A 20,635-nucleotide genomic window follows, 5' to 3' on the forward strand; every position below is an offset into this window, starting at 1 on the left:
TTGGCCTATATCTCGAGACCCAAGTCACCCAGGGGTATGAAAATTACCCTCTACTAAAGCACACACCAACAGCTTTCATTTGTTATCCATATTCTATAAACACATTCTAGGGGTACTCGGGTCCACGTTTCGGCCTATGTCTCGAAACCCTGTACGCCGATCGCAACCAAACCTATATAGTAACCACCGCGTGAGGTTTACGCAACTTGTGTGAAAGTTTGAACAAAATCGACCGACGCATCTCTTCAAACACCGGCGACCAAGTAACACACATTTTATCCTTTCTTTTTATATATATAGATTTTTATTTTTCACACTTCACTATAATATTAAAACGAAATGCAGATTTTCGGTGCTTTTGAAATTAAAAATTGCACATGGAACAACTAAAGACTCTCCTGAATTAAAAAAAAATGTCTTAGTACTTCTAAATCGCGGGCCCCCTCAGAAACCCGGTCTGGGGGTAATCCCCCACCCCCTCTCGCCGGGCCTGGTAATGTGCTATACTTGATATCATTCGCTATAATATTTTTATTGATAAGCACGTTGTTTAATTAAACACCAACCAATTACACGGAAGTATATCCGCACCCCTGAAAATGTGAGTGCCGGTGCGTATACGTAACATTTTATTAAAATTGCAATAAAATAATATTGTGACTATAAACTGAGATATAACTTATCCTATCTTTCAAGTTAGATCAAACTACATACGGGTGCAAAACAAATTCAAAATCGGTTCAGTAGTTTAGGAGTCCATTTGCGCCAAACATAGTGACACGTGATTTTTATATATTAAGATATTATGTTAAGTTATATTAAGTTTTGTTATATTATCTGTGGTTATGTTATGTTATGTAATGGTATTTTATGTTATTATATGATAGTTATATTTTGTAATGTTATGTTATAGTTGTTGCGTTATGTAATGTTATAATACGTTGTGTTACGTTGCGATATGTTATGTTCCCCTACCAGGTGCCCCCTCCCCCCACCTTGGTGGTGAATGATTACCAAAATACTGAAGATACTGGGAAACCAAGTACTCAGGGTGATCCAAAACTAGCATATGTATCTAGAGGACACATCAGCCCGTAAGGTTCAGAAAGCAACACATCTCAAAAGTTCAGTAGAAATAGGAAAATGTGATTATGACCTGCTAAGTTATACAGTATCACCGTGGCCCGGAATCAGCCACCGAATTTAAGGCATTCACCAAGGACATAAAAACAGCATGACTTTTCTCCAAGAAGTTTTAAGCTACATAAGATCGCCACTTAAGAGCGAAACACACAGATGAGAATAGCAAACTGAGGTAAAAAATAGGAACGAACAATTTCCAACTCATAGGCTAAATACTTGGAAGCCAAAAATAAAAGAGACGAAAGGACAAATAAATTTAAGCACTTGGGGGTCTTGGTCCAACGTACTGAGAAGGGAGCCCAAACAACTGCCAAATGCGGCAGCTACTCACAGTCTAAGTCTCAAGGCCTAAAAACAGTCTTGAACGGTCTGGATACAGTTGCGATTAGTGTGCAAAGTCCAAGTGACACATTGACAGAAATTTGTTGAGAAACCGAAACAGACACAGAAAGTCTCATATCAGAAGTAAATTGATATGACCCCTCCTATAATTTTTTCTTATTTCTAAATTACATACATCGACTTACTGAGTGAAACCTCTGCTACGGTTTGTTTGAAGAAAGCCCATAGTGAGGCTGGAAATGGCTCGCAATAACACAGAAATGGTTTTGGTGACCTCAAAGCGGACTGTGGATGACTTAGTCCTAACCACGGGAGATTATGAAATAAAGTCAAAGCCTTTCGTGAAATATTTAAGAGTAAAAGTTGACTCAAAACTAACTTTTAAGGAGGACTTCAATGGTGATGGGTGAGAATACAAAATGCTAGAGTTAGTGGAGCCCTAACGCGAATAATACTACCGTCAGCTATAATCTAAAGTAACCAGCCCGATAATATTATATGCAGCACCAGTATGGCACAGATCTAAAATGAAACACCAAAAAGATATAATAGCAGCCTACCGCATTACTGCTGTATGAATCTATACTAATTGTATATGCTTATCGGCCGGCATCCGACGACGCGGTCCTTCTTTTATCTTAAAAACTGTCAGTAGTTAAGTGAGATGGCCAATCTGTGTGGCATTGGAACCAGTAGACCATCTGAAGAAACCAGGAAAAGCGCAAGGCAACGAGCATTTGTTAGATGGCAAGTAAGGTGGAAAGAATCGAAGAAAAGGTCGCTTTATATTCATGTTAGCTCGAAATATAACAGAATGGTACAAAGCGCAAGCACAGCGAACAATACTATCACCTCACGCAGATATTGAGTGGGCAAGGCGATTTCAGGTCGTATCTACAAAAACGTAAGATAGAGGAGGACCTTTTCTGTACACACTTCATTTTCATTTCTCTCGTTTTTATTTACAGAGTTTTTTGAAGACGAGGCTTCCATTGGGAATTTAGTTCCCCTAATATGCAGAGACGTATATTGTTGGACTGCTGTGAGTAAAATGGCGTTTCTAGTGATGACGAAATTGATGCATGCCACAAGGTAGCACAGACGAATGCGCATGCGAAGTAGTGGCCTGCCCCCCCCCCCCCTCTCACGTAATGCCTAACGCAGATACCGCGGGTTTTAGGTACATGAACAGGATTCACTCGGTCTCTTTGGGCCACTTGAGGGCAGTGCGCTGCCCTAACGTTCAAGAAAAAATAAAACCATTCCTAAGATATGCATTCAAAATTGTCCTATCAAAGAGTTTCTTTCAAAAGCCCTCCACATCGACATAAATTCACAAAATTTTGAGGTTATGTAAGGCTTGTGTGGATTGTTTTCTTAGAAAATACATTTTAAAACTGGCAGCAGAGATAGGCTGTTGTTTCACTCAGCTGTGTAAATTTGGAGATAACAAAATACACATTGCGGCCGTTATGCAGTTTTTTTGTCATGTTGATGTATTATATCCAATTAATTTCTTTCCATGGATATTTTTAAGCGTATTTTTTTACAGTGATCGAATTAATATCTACTTTTCATGCAGACACTTATTATTATAACGTTGCTTAATCACTTCACAAAAGCATTTGCAAAAAACCCGAAATACATAACATTAAAAGTCAACGCGCTTAATATTTTACCACTCACTTTTTGCGGTAAACTTAGAAAATGCCGAAAGCATTAAAATTTAGCAATTAAAAATTCCGGTAAACTCACTACCCACTTGTCACTGCTGCACTTGCCCTTGTTTCTGTGCCGTTATGAAACTGTTAATATTCAATAGATTTCAAGCTTTCGATTGAAAAATTGTATCAGCGTAAATATGTTGGCGTAATATTTTGTCTGCTATTGTCGAGTTCTTTGTGAATACAAACAAGTTCGTTGCTTAAGTCTTTCGTGCGTCTAGTCTCAATAACAACGAGTAGTAATTGCAGAGTAAGCAAACCATATGTTTTAAAGTAAATGGTTGAAATATTGACTGATAATGCATGTAAACCGCTTATCGATAATAAAATTACGTACGTAAAGCTAAAAGTCTACTGCGATGACTTGCGCGAAAAATATTCTTCAAAATCAATGCTGCCACTTGCAGCAAATCAAAGCTGCCAGCGCATGTACATTTTCATTAGTGAGCAAACTTTTCAAAATCATTGCCTACCTGCTTTTAGTTTCTTCTTTTTTTTTGTTTGCACTTTTATTTTGCTTCATTTGAAAATATTTTTTTTTTAATTTTTTCATTCAATAAATTACTAAATTTATTTTGTTTTTGTTTGTTTGTATGTGCTGCCACACCTCTCATTACACATCTTCTGCTTTAAAAGCGATTCAACAAATAAAAACGAGTACAAAGTAAAGTAATAAAAAATTTATTTTTCAAAACATCACTCACCTTGTTCGCAAGTTTCCGTTGCGTGTGTTGTTCAGCGTTTTTGCAGCCAACTTGAAACTGTGGCTACTGCCACCAGCACCAACACTGCCCATACTACCACCACCTCCTGCCAAACCTCCGCTGCTGCTGCTAGCGCCATTCAGCTGACTTGCACTCGTGCGAGGTAAACGTGGATTTACAGCACCGGCACGCACTGACGCCCCACTAGTGCCAACACCACCACCAGCGCCACCATTGCCGGCTGCCGAAACAGTGTAACTGTCTATATTGGTGAGTACTGCGCAAGCGCATATGAGCACCAGCAAGGTGATGGTGAATGATGAGCGTTGACTGCGATAACAACTAAAGTTGCTGCTGACGCTACTTGCATTGTTAATTTTCATGTTTTTGTTATAACTGCTTATCGTCGTTATAATATTTGTTGTTGTTTTTATAATAGCCATCGTTATTGTTTTTGGCGAGCATTTAAAGAACCAGTTCTTAGTTTCTGGCTTTTGATTTTTTTGCTTTTCTAGTAACAACTTTTGTTGTAATTGTGATGGCGCAAAAGCGTCATGTTGTTGCTGTTTTTGCTGCTTTTGCTGTTGTTTGACTTGTTGTTGTTTGGCCTATAAGGCCGGCATTGTGCTGTGTAGTATGGTTATTCGTTTGTTTTGAGCGCAATTATGGCTGCTCTTCAATTGATTTATTTTTAGTTTCTTGAATTGATTTTTCTTTTCTTTTTCTTTTTTTTTTTTTTTTATTTGCAAATTTTTTTCAATTACTTTTGTGCACTTTTTTCCAGGTGCAAGCACCTTTTGTTTTCACAACAAATCACTATTTTCACCTTTGTTTTGTATTTATTGGTAAATATTTTTTTTCAAAATAAAATTGAAAACACTTCCCTTGTAATGTATATAATATTACTGTATTTTCTGAAATAAAAATTGGCGCATGAAATATAGTGAAATGCGTTGAAATTAAAAGGAAAAGTTGGCGATTCTCGTTAGTATTCTTTACACAGTTTTTTTTTTTTTATTTTATTAATAAAACATTTATATTTAGTTTCTTGCAATTATCAAAACTTATTCTTTTATCTTTTTTTGAATAAATGTTGCACTATGAGCCTTCCTCAATATTCTGTTAATTTCTTCAAGAAAGTTGTATGGACAATACCTCACATGATTTCCAAAGACTGGTTGAAAGAAGTTCACCTTAAATATCGGTTCTGTAAAAGTAAAGGAATACCTTATAATTCAGTCAACCTTTCCCGGTCTTAGTTCCCTCAGTCCATCGAAATACTCCCTTTCTAATTGTATTTGCGAAAAGGTCAAACAAAGTAGAGAAACACATAAATATATTAGGAAAATGCCCACATCATGGTGTAATAAACAAGACAGGTAAATTTAATATTACAAAATTCTGTTGCATTTGACAATAGGTTAGGTTAGGTTAGGTTAGAATGGCCACCGGTGCGAGCACCAGTACACTTAGGCGCAAAAAGGTCCCATTGTGATACCACGCGGATTTCTCCCCTACTTTTACCAACAGGTCGATTCAGCAAACGTCAGCAATTTTTTAGGTTCCAACTTAGCCAGAGCACAAAGATCGTTAAGGAATTGAGATCCCAGAGATTTCTTCCTCTTGCTCCAAAGCGCAGGACAATCGCACAGAAAATGCTTGACTGTTTCTATCTCCTCTTCGTTTTTGGAGATCCTGCAGTAATCATTATTGGGAGCACCCTGCCGTTGTGCATACGTCCCGATTGCCAACCACCAAAGATATGTCCCACCTTCCAAGTAGAAAGGAGATTTCTGGTGCGTGTCTCAACCCATTTAGGCGACACGAACTTAGTGTGGCAGCAGGATTCAAGATTGCTCTATCTCACAACCGCTTCCCTAAGGAAAAATCACTTTCAAAATGAGCTTACAGGTAGCGAGGGGCAAGCTCAGTCCCTTCCAGGACGACGAAAGTGGAACGGATGTGCCCCCTCTTGCAAGTTCGTCAGCCATCTCATTGCCCCGTATATCCGAGTGTCCAGGCATCCATACCAGACTGAGGGAAGTTTGCTCAGCGATTTCGTTAAGAGATTTGCGGTACCTCTTTACTGTTCTGGGCTTACATATGACAGATACAGGCGCTTTTTATGCAGCCTGGCTGTCAGAGTAAAAAAAAATTTAGTTATACCCGTGAAACCGTGTGATCTACGGCCTCATTTATAGCAACCATCTCCGCTTGAAAGATGCTGCAATGGTCGGGTAGGCTAAAGGATAGATTCCACCCTAGTTGAGGTGAAAAGATACCGCTACCCACCTTTTTTCCAGTTTGTAGCCATCAGTTTATATCTGCAGCTTATCGCTCAGGGCCGGCGGCTCCTTCATTCAATAATCCCTATCCGGGATAACCACCCGGCGAAGATAAATCCAAATTCTTAAGGATGGCTGCATGACAATACACGCGCTCATAAATTTAAGGATTGTATTTAGCTTAATGCCAAAGTGAGCGAAAGATAGATGACAGATGAAAGATAATCGCGTGTGACAAATATCGTAATTAAATTTAAATAGTATAATTTTTCAGTTCTGAAGAACTTTTAAGCTATTAATTTAATAAATTTATTTTCAGCAATTGCTAAGTACATACATACATATATTCATATATGCATTTAATTATATTTACAAGCTTTGGGCACGCGTCGCACGTTAAATTCACTTTTATGTCACAAAAAAACTTTGAAAATTTTGTTTGAGTAAATTAAAATCTTGCTAATAAGCACTTACTAAGTATTCGCAAAAATTTCTAAGCATATTATAGGTAGGCATTTAGCATGGTGCATATAACAGTATTATGGCTTATTAGCTGATTGCATGAAAAATATTATTTTTCTTTTTTTATTTACAGCACTAACGTCGCTCTTTGAATTATTTTGGTAATAACTTAAGAGGCTGTCGTACAAATCACTTTTTGAGAACTTGTTCAGCTGGAAATTGTAGTTTTTATGCGACGCGTCATTGCTGTCATTTCTTTGGTGTTTTTTTTTTTTTTTCTTATCTGTTTTTTACAATTTTTTTTTCGTTTCCAACGCTGCTACGGCGCATTGCTGTTAAGTTTCTGCAATTCGATACTTGGACATTTCTATGATTTAGATTTCAAAATGAAATTTTTATCTGTTTGTTATGTTTTTCGTTTTCATTTTTTTACAAAATTAAAATTCTGTTTTATTTGCAGTAATTTGCATTTATAATTGCGTTAATTAATTTTAAAAAAGTTGCACTATGCTTATAATCACTTTTATAAACGTTTAATAAAACATGCATTAAGGTGCTTAATAAAATGGAATTAAGTTGTTTGTGAATAATATTTTAATGAAAAGAAGTATTTACAAGCATACATAAATAGTGAGTTTGAGAAAAATTAGTACTACAATATTTTTTTTACGACGGTAGCCATAACATATTGCTGCTTTTTGAATACGGATATCACATTGGTTAGTCCCTCGTTTATATTTCTATCATTAAAAAGAATTATTGTTGTAGTTTGAAATTGATCTCTATTTGTTGTCAGCATGCAACGGCGGAAGGTGTTGTGCAATCAACGGAAACGAATCGAGTTTCGGAAGTAACCCAACAAAAACAAATAAGGACGGGACTGTCTTCGACTTCATACCTTTCATGAATGGGGCTGAACAATAATCTTATCCCATTCGTAATCTCCAAATAATGCGCTGTATAAGATAAGATATATATAGTGAACATATGTACATACCTAAACGATTTTAAGATATATATAAAAAATGGCAAAAAAACCCTTATCTGAACGATCGGTTGTATGGGATATATATTATATATATCTCCGATCAAAGTCATTTTTTCATAAAATTTTCTATGATATATTAGAATATATATCACCGAGTTTCACGTTTATACTTTCTAAATTGCGGCAGAAATGACCAAAATCGTCTTATCTAAACGATCGGTTGTATGGGAGATATATGTTATAGTGGTCCGATCCTACCGGATCCGGCAAATGTCTAATATAATACAAAAATACATCCTTGTGTCAAAATTTGAGGGACTAGTTTGCGTTCAAACAGACAGACGGACGGACAGATGGACGGACGGACAGACGGACATGGCTATATCAACACAGTTCGTCGCCCTGATCAATTCGGTATACTTAATGAAGAGTTTATCTTCTATATTTCTCAACGTTGCAAACATCGGACCAAAGTTAGTATACCATTTCATGTTCAATGTTAGTCACGAAATCTTGCAATCAACTCAACGAAAACCAAGTTTGTTCTTTCCCAAAAAGGTACACAACAACATAACAAGTTGTATAAACCGATGCATCACAGGGAGATTAAAACTTTTAACGTTATTTGGCTGACGAAAACCGGCAAATTTATTTTCTTTGCCTGGGTCCGTATCGTGTTCTACGTTCCGTAATCGAAACAGATTTTTTAAATTCAAAGCGCTCTAAAATGGTAAATTGGATTAGTGGCAAATTTGAGTTAGTGAAGTGGATGGAGACTTCATCCATGACCTAGCCAACGAAGCCTCTGGTCTTTTATTATTTACACTATCATTTTGCGTAGAGCTCATCATATATAACTTAATTTATATTAGACGATTCCATATTGGGTGAGGACCTCGAAACTGATTGGTAGATATAAAAAGATCTATAAGCCTTACCGCATATCATCTGCGGTTTAGTGCTCATATTCTCAAAAATAATTTTGTTACATTTCGGCTGATATCTTCCAAACAGTTTGGGCTATCGTAATGAAATTTTGTCTGCAGACCGTCAACTTTTGAAAATAGTATCACAATATTCTCTAGTCGCTCTTTTCCGCGTCTATTTATACACTAGTTAAAGACTTAGAATTCGTGTTTTTCGACACTAAAATTACAGTGATATACACCAGCTACTACTCGGCGCAATGTTGCGCAAGAAAAATTAGTTTCAGATATTAAAGACCTATATTTATAGCTATTTTTTGTACTAAGATGAGCAAAGCTCACAATCCCTCCCTGCCTATACTAAAGTGTGTGTGTGGTTATTTGCCCTTAACGCCCATTTCGTTTAGAGTATTCCTGTGCCCCCTCCCCTCCTTTTCTTCCTATAGCCCACAATCTCCTCGCTCCTCACGCTCTCTCATTTATCAGCCCCGAATTCTTTACCCCCTTTTCCCTATTCCACCCTCTGCCTATCTCTCTTCCCCTTACCCTCTATCTACGTTTTCCTGTATCCCTCCCAGCTCAGTCCCTGTTCCTCTTCCGTCCGTGTACATCTTCCTTTCCCTTCGTCACTGCCTCTGCTTTCCTCTGTTGTGCTTCCTTAACTCTCCTTCTCTTTGTCCCGGTCTTGATACCTTGAAATCTCCTTATCTTTTTTCATTGCCCAGCTCTCTTCAGCTCTTCCTCCTGCCTTATTCAAAATATATTTTTTGAAATATGACGGTCCATGGTTCACTTCCCGGAAAAAAGGTACCTCAAATATTTACCTAGTCAAAGAGGTAGTTTGGTACAAAAATTCAAGCAAATCTCACCCCATATATGGTATTTTCAGGAATGGTCGCGCTCTATAATTTTAATGCTAATGTCAGCTTAGCTTTGGCTAAAACAGAATAATTTCAACAAACTCTTTGGGTATGCTGACCACTCCTAACAGATAGCAGTAATTAATTTATTACGAAAATATTTTTGTAAATTGACTTTTTCTGTAGGCTGTCCTAACATGCTTGGAAGAAATTTTGGCGACTTAGGGCTGTACACCATTTTTTAAGTTAAATTCTTAAGAGACGTTGAGCAAAGTTTATGAGAGTGAGATTGAGAGGTTAAAAAAATGTGTAAAAACCCCACATAGACTGGATTTACCTTAGAGTTCTGAACATCTTAACATAAAAAAAAATATAGAACCGTTTGCCGGGAAAGTGAGAGACAGTCACAAAAAGCAACAGGTACGCATAACAGGTTTAATAGGGGTAATTTCCGTTCCGTATGACATTGCAATGTAAAAGGAATCAGTTGAGAGAACTGTAGCTCTATACTAGTTCTTTATGGTAAAAAATTTTCTATAACCTAAAAAGACCTCGCTATAATCGTGAAAGAGCTAAGCTGATATTTGTAAAGAATTTGCCATTGAAAGCCTTGTAAGCAACATATTTCTGCTTGACTTATAAATCTTTTCAAGTTTTTCTTATTTTTAATGCATTGCTCATCTTTATATGCAATTCAATCAACTATTTTGCATATCAATGAACATCTTACGAAGCAAAGAATAATGTGAGGTATTTTATTTTAGTACTTAAGCTGCATTTTTATTTGACAAGCACAATTATTGTTATGTGTAAAAGCCTGCAGAAACATCAGCTTTGAAAAACTGCAGCAAAACTCAGCAAATGCAAGCGGATATTAATCATAAACACAAACTAGCCAATACTAACAAATGAGCTCGTGCATTCTATCAAAATTCAACTCAACAACTCACCATGCGAGAACACTAAAGACAACAAAAGTCATGTTTGTTTCTTAAGTTTAATGAATTTGAACGTCAACACTACAAAATAATGGTAGAAGTCAAGCACGAGTAGATCAATAATAATATCAAAATAAAGTAAAAGATGTGGTACAAAAAAAAGCTTAAACAAAACCAGCAAATAAAGAGTAAAAAGGTAAAACACAAAAATTACAAAAGCACAAAACCTGACTGCTTGCGGGTCCAGTTTTGATAAAAAAAAACTTACAAAGAACGTTGGCTAGCGCGACTTTAAAATTTGCAAATGCATTCACAATTTTCGGCGCATGCGCGCGCGCAACCTATTGCAAACACACAGCCATACTTAAACATAGGACATGAATGCAAAGGTAATTCAATGCTAGACGCTAAAATTTTTAATTTAAAAGTGCTAGACACTGTCCAGCAAGTGAGCGTAGCTACGGCCACGGTAATAGATAAAAATACTAAAAGACTAGCACACCAAACTATGAGAAACGAGCGGCGAGCTAGAAGCGTGTGGTAGACAGTAGGATGGACAGTTAGTCTGTTGATTTCTTAATAAGTTAGACAAGGTAATGCAAAACCAACAAAGCTTTTTGTAATCTAACGCAAGCACTTATTTTTAATTAAAAAACATTAAAATCGATCCAATGAAACTCACAGTAGAGGAAATCATACTCCTAGGGGGACACGCGTCAATCTGGCACAACTTAAATCCGGATACTGGTAAGAGGATAAACTCTAACTTATCCCCGATTAACGTAATGTGTGTTCTGCATATAACGTGACCCCAAGTAACACCAACTTTTTTTTTCCAATAGCAATGTGAAATTAACATCTAGATTAAAAGAAATAGTTAATAATGCTTCGATGGGTTTTCAAACAAACAAGTTCACACAACACGCACTCTAAAACTGAGAACAAAGGATAAATAAAAAAAAAAATAAATGTGAGGCGCAATAACCTCCGAAGAGATCTAAGGCCGAGCTTCTCTTCCAATTTGCGTCGTGCTCCTCTTGATTTTCCCTACAAATTGGCCGGACGGGACCTACATGTTTTATGCCGACTCCGAACGGCATCTGCAAGGCAGATGAGTTTTCACTGAGAGCTTTTCATGGCAGAAATACACCCGGAGCGCTTGCCAAACACTGCCGAGGGGCGACCCCGCTTAGAAAAATTTTCTTATAATTGAAAAACATTATTTCTAAAATTTTGATGTTGCTTTGCCCGGGAGTTGAACCCAGGGCATACGGTGTGATAGGCGGAGCACGCTACCATCACACCACGGTGATGACAAAGGATGAAGCAGCCAAAAAACGCCCTTCACTTCGTACTATGTATTTTCCAAAGTTATTTTTGAGATTTTAGGTGCTATAACCTCCGAAAATATTTTAGGCAGAGCTTCTATTTCAATTTGCGTCGCGCTCCTTTTTAAGTTTTTCCTACAAATTGGCGGGCGGGATATGCTTGTTTTATGCCGACTCCGAATGGCATCTGCAAGCCAAACAAGCTTTAGCTGAGAATCTTTTCATGGCAGAAGTACACTCGAAGTGCTTACTAAAAACTTGTTTATAAAATTTTTATGCTGCTTTTCCCGGGGCGTGCACCCAGGATCTTCGGTGTGGTAGGCGGAGCACGCTACCATCACACCACGACGGCCGCTACTAGTCGCGAAAAAAATTTCAAAATCCATCTGTAACAATGCATTGATCAACTTGCTCGTAGATGCGGAGCAGCAATCTGGATACAGCATTAGACATGGAAATGCGTAATCAATTGCACGTTTCTCTTCTAGAGCTGGATTTTTGATTAGGCAGTTTCATACCCAACTGACCTCTACTGCAAGTTTGCGCAATTAACTTGGCTAGTTGTTGCAAAAACTTCTAAGATTCGCTATAATAAGTGACCTACCTTAACAGATGCGGATATATTTGGTCTCTAGGTAAGGTTAGGTTAGTCGGTTAAAAACTGTCAAACCTGGGTGCTGTTATCTCTAAATAAAGTGCAGCGTAATAACTATAAATGTTCTTCGACATAGGGCAAACTTCAAACCTCGAAAAATTCTCCGACGACTCGGCTACATTCATACCGAACTATTTACGCTCTGTCCTTGCAAAATTTAGGTACTTCATCATGAAATCTCTAAATGACTCAACACTGTTATCTCCATGAAACTAACACAAAGGGGGCTCCCAGAATAAGGAGCTGAACCATATAGAGTCCACTCAGGCTCCAATCATTAATATCTCACCTTCCCCCCCCCCCCCCCCCCCCCCCCCCGCCAAGCGGGCATTCTTATTGGTGTCCACTTCCTGCTCGATAAAACAAACTCAAACAAAAATATCAGCAGTACAATTGCCAGAGATGTGGCACTCAGTAATTTACATCGAAAAGGTGCCCGATGTCATTGCAAACTAGTTCAGGCACTTTAACATCAACTTTAACAGCCATCTGGCTGTATCAGAAGATTTTATACTTTCTAGTACGAGACGCACTAGATGACATTCCGTCAATCGCATTCTTGATGACGTCATCCACCGCATTGGTCAGGCAGCCCAAGCCTTCAACTGACGCCGATCTTCAACCTTGTTCAGTGATACGCGCTACGAAACATCTTTATAAGTGCAGCAGGCAATAGTAGCATCAAATATCTATAAAAATAAAGTACCACTAATGGCCCAGTTGAAAAATCTAGAGACGTGTAGAGACATGGGGTTGTGAATACTGTCTCAGCAACCGATCGTAAAATCAGCGGGCATGCAACACTAGGGCTATAAGTTTGATTTTAACAAATATTGTAAATAGTAATTGGGCCAATAATATTTAACAAATAAATAAAACGAGCCGATTAAAATAAACCAAAACCCCTCAACGCAACCCCACTTGTAGTTTTGAAGATTTTAAATAGCATTCGATTCATTTGTTGATGGCTACTCAGATTGAAAATTTTATAAATTTGAACAAATTGAGTTCGAGTAACTTTCATAAGACTTCCTCAAAACTTTCTTTGAACCAAACCTGAGGATATGGCACTCTTTACAATTTTAGAAAATTTGCAGAGATAAGGTGTTTTTTAACCGGCAGCTCATTTAGATGATTTTCCAATATATGCTGAGCATACCGAGATACGAAAACAGAAAAAGCAAGTAAGGACAGGACTGTTTTCGGCTTTCCCGAATACTTCATACCTTTCATGAATGGGACTGAACAATAATCTTATCCCATTCGTAGTATCCAAATATGTAATAGGCTACATAAGATATGAAATATATAGTGAACAGATGTACGTGCCTAAGCGATTTTTAAGATAAATATAAAACAAACAAGTAAAGGTGTCTAAGTTCGGGTGTAACCGAACATTATATACTCAGCGTGAGATTCAATTGTACATTTCATTTCAGATAAACTACTTTTCTACAAAACACGTGGCTCTGCCCGTTTAAAAAAAAAAATGTCTCCCCATTTCCTCTTACAGTAAAACTTGATAAGTGAAATATCATTAATTCAAACCTATTTTTTGCTAAGTTATAGCTTATTATTCTAGTCTGCGACCCTTTTAAAAATCTTTTATATAAAAGTGGGCGTGGTCTTTAACCGATCTCGTCCATTTTTACTAGAAATATTTTTGCTATAAGCAAAATATGTGTATACAATTTTATTACGTTCCGTTAATTTTTCTTCGAGTTATGGCTCCCGAAACATAGAAAATTTCTTAGTCATAAAAGGGCGATGCCACGCCCATTTTTTATAATTTGAAGTTTTTCCTATTTGTTGTTATAAATCCACTTGGGATATGAAATACCATTGATATAAAGCTTTTTTTTGCAAAGATATAGCTTATTTTATTCATCCACGACCCTTTTAAAAATCTTTTATATAAAAGTGGGCGTGGTCCTTAACCAATGTCGTTAATTTTTCTTCAAACTTTAAAAGTATCATATTCATACGGCCCCGACAGGATCCCGACACACTTTCTTAAAAAATGTGCCGCAAACATCTATCAGCCGCTAACAGATTTATTTAATTTATCTTTAATTTATGGCGTTTTCCCAACAATATGGAAGGAATCTTTTCTTATTCCGCTTCATAAAAATGGAAGCAGGTCTTCAATAGAAAACTACCGGGGCATAGCAAAGTTATCCGCTATCCCAAAGTTATTTGAGGCTATTGTTACCCACCACCTAACATTCCCTATTTCCCCCATAATTGCAAGCTCGCAGCATGGGTTCTGTAAGGGCAAATCACCTATCACCAATTTACTAGAATTTACCACCCACGTTTCTAATGGATTTAGAAAGGGCCTTCACACTGATGTAATTTACACCGATTTCAGTAAAGCTTTCGACAAAGTATCACACCCATTACTTATTCATAAGCTCAGTCAACTCGGTTTTCAACCCCGTCTTATATGTTGGATTTCTTCGTATCTTGGTTATCGTACGCAAAAAGTAATCTTTAAAAATACACTTTCTGGGGTCATCAATGTTTCTTCTGGTGTTCCTCAGGGCAGCCATCTTGGTCCGATTCTGTTCTTGTTGTTCATAAACGATATATCTGGTACAATTAAATACTCAAAAATCTTGATGTACGCAGACGATGTAAAACTTTTCAAATCATGTGCCTCGGTTGAGGAACATTCCTTGCTTCAAATGGATTTAAATCACTTGGTTACCTGGTGCAATGTAAATTATATGCCGCTCAATCTCAAAAAATGTAAATTCATGTGTTTTTCTAGGAGAGTTTCGCCACCAGCTTCATATTTAATTAACAACTATAGTCTAGAAACTGTAAATAATTTTATTGACTTGGGAGTCATGATGGATTCCAAACTTAGTTTCAATCTTCATATTAATGCTACAGTGAATAAAGGCAAAGGTGTTTTTGCATTTGTTAAACGGTGGTCAAAAGAATTTAACGACCCTTACATAACTAAAGCACTTTTTACAACATTAGTTAGGCCAATATTAGAATACGGCTCGATAATTTGGAATCCGCGTTATCAAGTCCATGCAGACAGTCTCGAATCAATACAAAAACAATTTTTACTATTTGCCTTAAGAAATTTCCTATGGGACTCTTTAACTAATCTTCCACCTTATACTAATCGATTAAAGCTTATCAATCTTCCAACTCTTGCTAGTCGAAGGGAAATGCTTGGTGTGATATTTATGACAAAACTTTTAAATGGATCAATTTCGAGCCCACTCCTTCTGAATGAAGTGAACTTTTGCGTTCCCTCTCGGACATCGAGACACTTCAAACCTCTTCTGCTGAAACAATGTAGAACGAATTTCGAACAAAATGAACCTTTTCGGCGTTTATGCCAAGATTATAACTCTCACTCAAACACATTTGATTGCTCGGACTCCCTTTTTTCTATAAAAAAGATTGTTCTCACTTCTCTAAATTAATGTATAATACGTTTGCTTCTGTTCTCTTTAAGTATTACGCTTGGCTGATGAAATTTCTTCTGTAGCTGAGCAGTCTCAGATCGTGACGCTTGACAAACCGCTGCCCATCAAAGACTCGGCAAAATAAAAAAAAAAAAAAAAAAAGTTATTATATATATATATAAATCGATCGCGTGAACAGGATTAGCCTGGTTTCATTGGGCCACTTGAGGGCAGCGCGCTGCCACAACGTCCATTAAAAAAAAAAAAAAAAAAAAAAAAAGCATTCCCTAGAGTAAAGGCACTCTCTCTGCCGAATTTTGTTATGATAGGTTTAACGATTTTTGATTTATGATTAATAATATTTGTAATATTGATTTTATCACACGCCACGCCCATTTTAAAATTTTTTTCAAACTTGTATCAAGTCTCAATATCAGTCCTTGCGTCAAATTTCAACATTCTAGGTCTATTATTTACTAAATAATCAGGTTTTTTGTGTTTCCCAAAATGTTATATATATAAAAAGTGGGCGTGGTTTTCATCCGATTTCGCTCATTTTCAATACCAATCAATTATGGATCCAAATAAGCTAGTGTACCAAATTTTGTGAAGATATCTCAATATTTACTCAAGTTATGGTGTTAACGTGCAGACGGATAGACGGACGGACGGACATAGGATAGCATAGGTTAGGTGGTAGCTGCTCTGATAAGGATAGCTCACTTGGACAACACGAAGGTTCGTTGTGATACCACAAACACCAAAAATAACGGTGACTTAGATCTAGCTACTTAGAGAATCGTTGAATATATCCTCGGGAGATCCAAGTGAGTCGCAACCGAAGTACTTTCGCCTAGTTCTGGTAAAAGCTGGACAATCAAGCATAAAGTGATTTGGTGAATCCACCTCATCATCCTCCATACAGCTGCAGCAGGATGGAGTTTCCAGTATAATGATACGTACCGCATGGATACCCATGGGACAGTGCCCTGTCAAAACCCCAATGACCATTGATAGGTGAGCCTTAGTGAACCCAATTATTTCAGCAGACCTCCTGCCATCCACTTTTGACCAGAAAGATCTAGCTACCCAGCAAGACGTGGTATCCGCCCAACGTTTGCTGAGCTGACTCTAGGCCCAGCTATGGAGGAGCAATCCACAGGTGGCCAGCGGGATCCCGAAATCCCTACAGCCATCTTCATCCGGTTCAGTTGTACCTATGCGGGCTAAGAGATCCACTTGACAGTTACCCGGGATATCACTATGGCCCGGGACCCAGATAATCTTAATTGTAAAATAATTCGATGCAATCGCAAGCGAGGTCAGGCACTCCCAGACTACCCTCGATCGCACTGTAGTTGATTGGATGTTAAATTCCCTAACCGTAGTAGCATTGGATAGCGTTCCATCCACCGCATCCTTAATCGCAGCAACTTCCGCTTGGAATACACTGCAGTGATCAGCCAACTTAAACTTGCGGCTTAAATTTAGCTCTTGACAAAAGGCCCCCCACCATCCTTTCCATCCAGCTTCGACCCATCCGTGAACAATTTAACCGGTCCCATGCCCCAGAAAATTCCTCTTCCCCACTCGTCTCTCGGTGGAATGACTGTGGTGAAGGTTGCATAGGGAGCAGTTATCGGCATACAGTAGTCCGTTCTGTCCGGGATAAAGTCGAAACTGGTAAGAAGGCTAGAGTGTCCGCGGTCAGAAAGTCCATATCCCATATCACGAAGCCTGACCAACGACCTTGCCGCGGCCTCCTTTCCCGCAATATCTACTGGGTATATGTTCAGCATGACCTTCAGTGCCAAGGTATGTGTTGTTCCGAGAGTGCCACTGATACCGATCAGCGCCGTCCGTTGCACTGACACTAACATTTTGGAGGTGCTCGCTGCGTCCAGTGCTTTCCACCAGACCAGCACCCCATATAGCAGAATCGGTTTGACCACCATCTCATAAAGCCAGTGTACTACTCCTGGCGAGAGTCCCCATGTCTTTCCGATAGCCCCTCTGCAGCAGTACAAGGCAATGGCGGCCTTCCTGGCCCGATCTTCCACATTGGGTCTCCAGGACAGTTTATTGTCCAAAACAATCCCCAAATATTTAACCCTATCAGAAAATACCAACGGTACCTCTCCAATCGATGGAGTTCTGAAATCGGGCATCTTATATCTCCTTGTAAAAAGAACCAATTCCGTTTTTCCGGGGTTGATCGCCAATCCACATGATTCAGCCCACCTAGCCACAGTATCCAGGTATCCCTGCAGAACATCGCACACAGTGCCCAGAAATTTGCCTCTGACTAGGATAGCGAGGTCATCTGCATAGGCAGCCACCCGACAACCATTGGCTTCTAGCTCCACAAGAAGCTCGTTGACTACCACAACCCAGAGGAGAGGAGATAGGACACCCCCTTGTGGCGTACCTCTGCACACCTTCCTCTTAATTATGGCCCCTCCCCACTCCCCTGCGACAATTCTGCCGCATAGAAGTTTGCTAATAAATTCAAGCAGAGCCGCCTCGACTCCTAAACCCACCAGATCTCTTTCGATTGCCCCGGTAAGACATTATTAAAAGCCCCTCGATGTCGAGAAAGGTACCCAGAGTATACTCTTTGTATTCTAGGGACCCCTCTATTTGCTTTACAATCGAATGGAGAGCCGTTTCCGTCGATCTGCCCTTGCAGTACGCATGCTGCGAAGCCGACAGTAAACCCCGAGGTATCCTTTCCCGTAGGTACAGGTCAATCAACTTCTCAAACGTCTTAAAAAAAACGACGAGAGACTGATTGGCCTGAAATACTTAGGTGATACATGAGAGCTTCTGCCGGCCTTCGGAATGAAAATAACCCTAACCGTGTGCCAATAATTCGGGATATAGTTAAGCTTGAGGCAGTTAGTATAGATGATGGCCAACCAGCGGCAGGAAATCCCCAAAGACTTTTGAAGTTGCGCAGGAATGATTCCATCCGGGCCCGGAGACTTATAGGGCTTGAACGACCCTATAGCCCACGTTATTTGACTTTCCCGTATTGGAATGGCAGGCACTTCTGCATGGCCAACGAACGCCGCGCTACTCATCGACCAGTTCCCACCATCATCCTTCAGATACCCGAGAGGAGTGCGATTCCTATAGAGTATTTTTCTAAGCCTTGCGGTTTCATTGCAGAACGGAAATGGCTCAATAAATTTTTTTTTTTTTGGTACTGATAATTTTGATATATGGAAATCTATATCTGTCTCGATTCCTTTATACCTGTGCAACCAACCGTTATCCAATCAAAGTTAATATACTCTGTGTGCAAAGCACGCTGAGTATAGAAATAGGTATGTAGGTACTTTGTGTGAGGATGCAAAGTTTCACGTTTTTTGTGTTAAAAAAGGGGCAGAAATTACAGTTTGTATGGGGTATATATTGTATATAAGACCGATCTATACAACTTTTCAGACAACAATGAATGCCCTATACGTAAGCACACTGTGAAATTTCAAGCCTCTAACTCTTACAATGGGGCAGTAATTACGAAAAGCTTCTTATCTGAACAATCGGTTGTGGGAAATATAAGCTATATATACTACCGATCTCTTCCATTTTTTCAGGCAATGTGTGCAATATTTGCAATATACGAAAGCATATGGTGATGTTTAAAGTTTCAATCTGAAAATTTGAGGAAGATGTAACAAAAGTCCTCTTTTCTGAAATATCGGTTGTATGGTGGATATATGCTAAGTGGCCCGATACGACTGGTTCCGATAAATGTCTAATCCGACACCTAAACGCACCCGCTGACAAAATCTTATCAATATATCTCAAAAACTGAAGGACTAGTTTGCATACAAACAGACAGATGGACAGACGGACACGGCTAAATCAACTTAGCTCTTCATTCTGATCATTTCGGTAAACTTATTGGTGTGCCTATCTCTTTTCCTTTAAAGAATTACAATTTTGAGATTCTTGACAAACTTAATATAATAATTAATTTTCATGAATGGTATAATTATGTAAGAAAAATTGTTAAATAAAATAACTAATTAAAGTATTTTTAAAAATAAATAACTCTTGGAATAAAAAAAAAAATAGATTAAGCGAATGTCTGCTATCAAATTCATTTGATATGATTGCATTTCTATGCGGAATAATATTTTTGGCTTCTTATGCTTTAAGTGCACGTTTCTCTGCTTTTTGTTGTGACAGATACACAAAATGGCAATCGCAATTGCTTTTGGTATGATTTAGTTTCAGCTTATTTACAGTTAACATTTTTTTTTTTTGCTTTTTTATAATTTCAATGTTTGGGTTCCATTTTTTCCTCTTTTTCTATGACGTTCAAGTTTTTGTTGGTGCAAAATCTTTGTTGCGTTTACTTTTGTCTTTTGTTGGCAAAATCTGCACTATTTGCACACAAATACATACCAACACACACATTTGTGCACTTATTTAATGTGCATACATAAGTTTTAATGGATTATTTTCATGTGCGCTAAGCGACATAATCTATTTATGCCACACAAGCTTTTATATATATATATATTTTTTTTTTTTTTTTTTTGTCACAAGTACACAAACTAGAACACATACATTCACAATCACTGCAGTATACACAGGGACTCATATATAATTATACAATTGCATTAAAACGCATATGCATTTCATGCAGACTGGTTTTTTCATTATGTTCCATATGTTGTTACATTTCCACCAATTTGAAAAATAATATACCAATTTGTTACAAAAAAAATATTTGATGTTATTATTTTATGTATTAAAAACATTTGTCAATGGGATTATTTCATTATTATTGCACGTTATCCAACCAAAGAGGTGCTCAGTTCTTCGAGTTGGG

The 20,635-nt window shown here is 38.0% G+C and overlaps 1 protein-coding gene across 2 annotated transcripts in view; it reads right to left on the reverse strand.

The window, feature by feature from the left end:
• LOC137245456 (uncharacterized) overlaps window positions 1-20,635 on the reverse strand; it is a 439,954-nt gene that overhangs the window by 410,459 nt on the left and 8,860 nt on the right. For both annotated transcript variants that reach the window (XM_067776132.1, XM_067776133.1), the window contains exon 2: window positions 3,914-4,827. In XM_067776132.1, coding sequence (XP_067632233.1) covers window positions 3,914-4,356 — 443 coding nt within the window. In that variant the 5' untranslated portion in view covers window positions 4,357-4,827. The remainder of the gene's footprint in view (window positions 1-3,913; window positions 4,828-20,635) is intronic.

Source organism: Eurosta solidaginis, chromosome 3 (genome assembly GCF_040869045.1).
Source record: "Eurosta solidaginis isolate ZX-2024a chromosome 3, ASM4086904v1, whole genome shotgun sequence".
In the NCBI taxonomy this organism is placed as follows: Eukaryota; Metazoa; Arthropoda; class Insecta; order Diptera; family Tephritidae; genus Eurosta; species Eurosta solidaginis.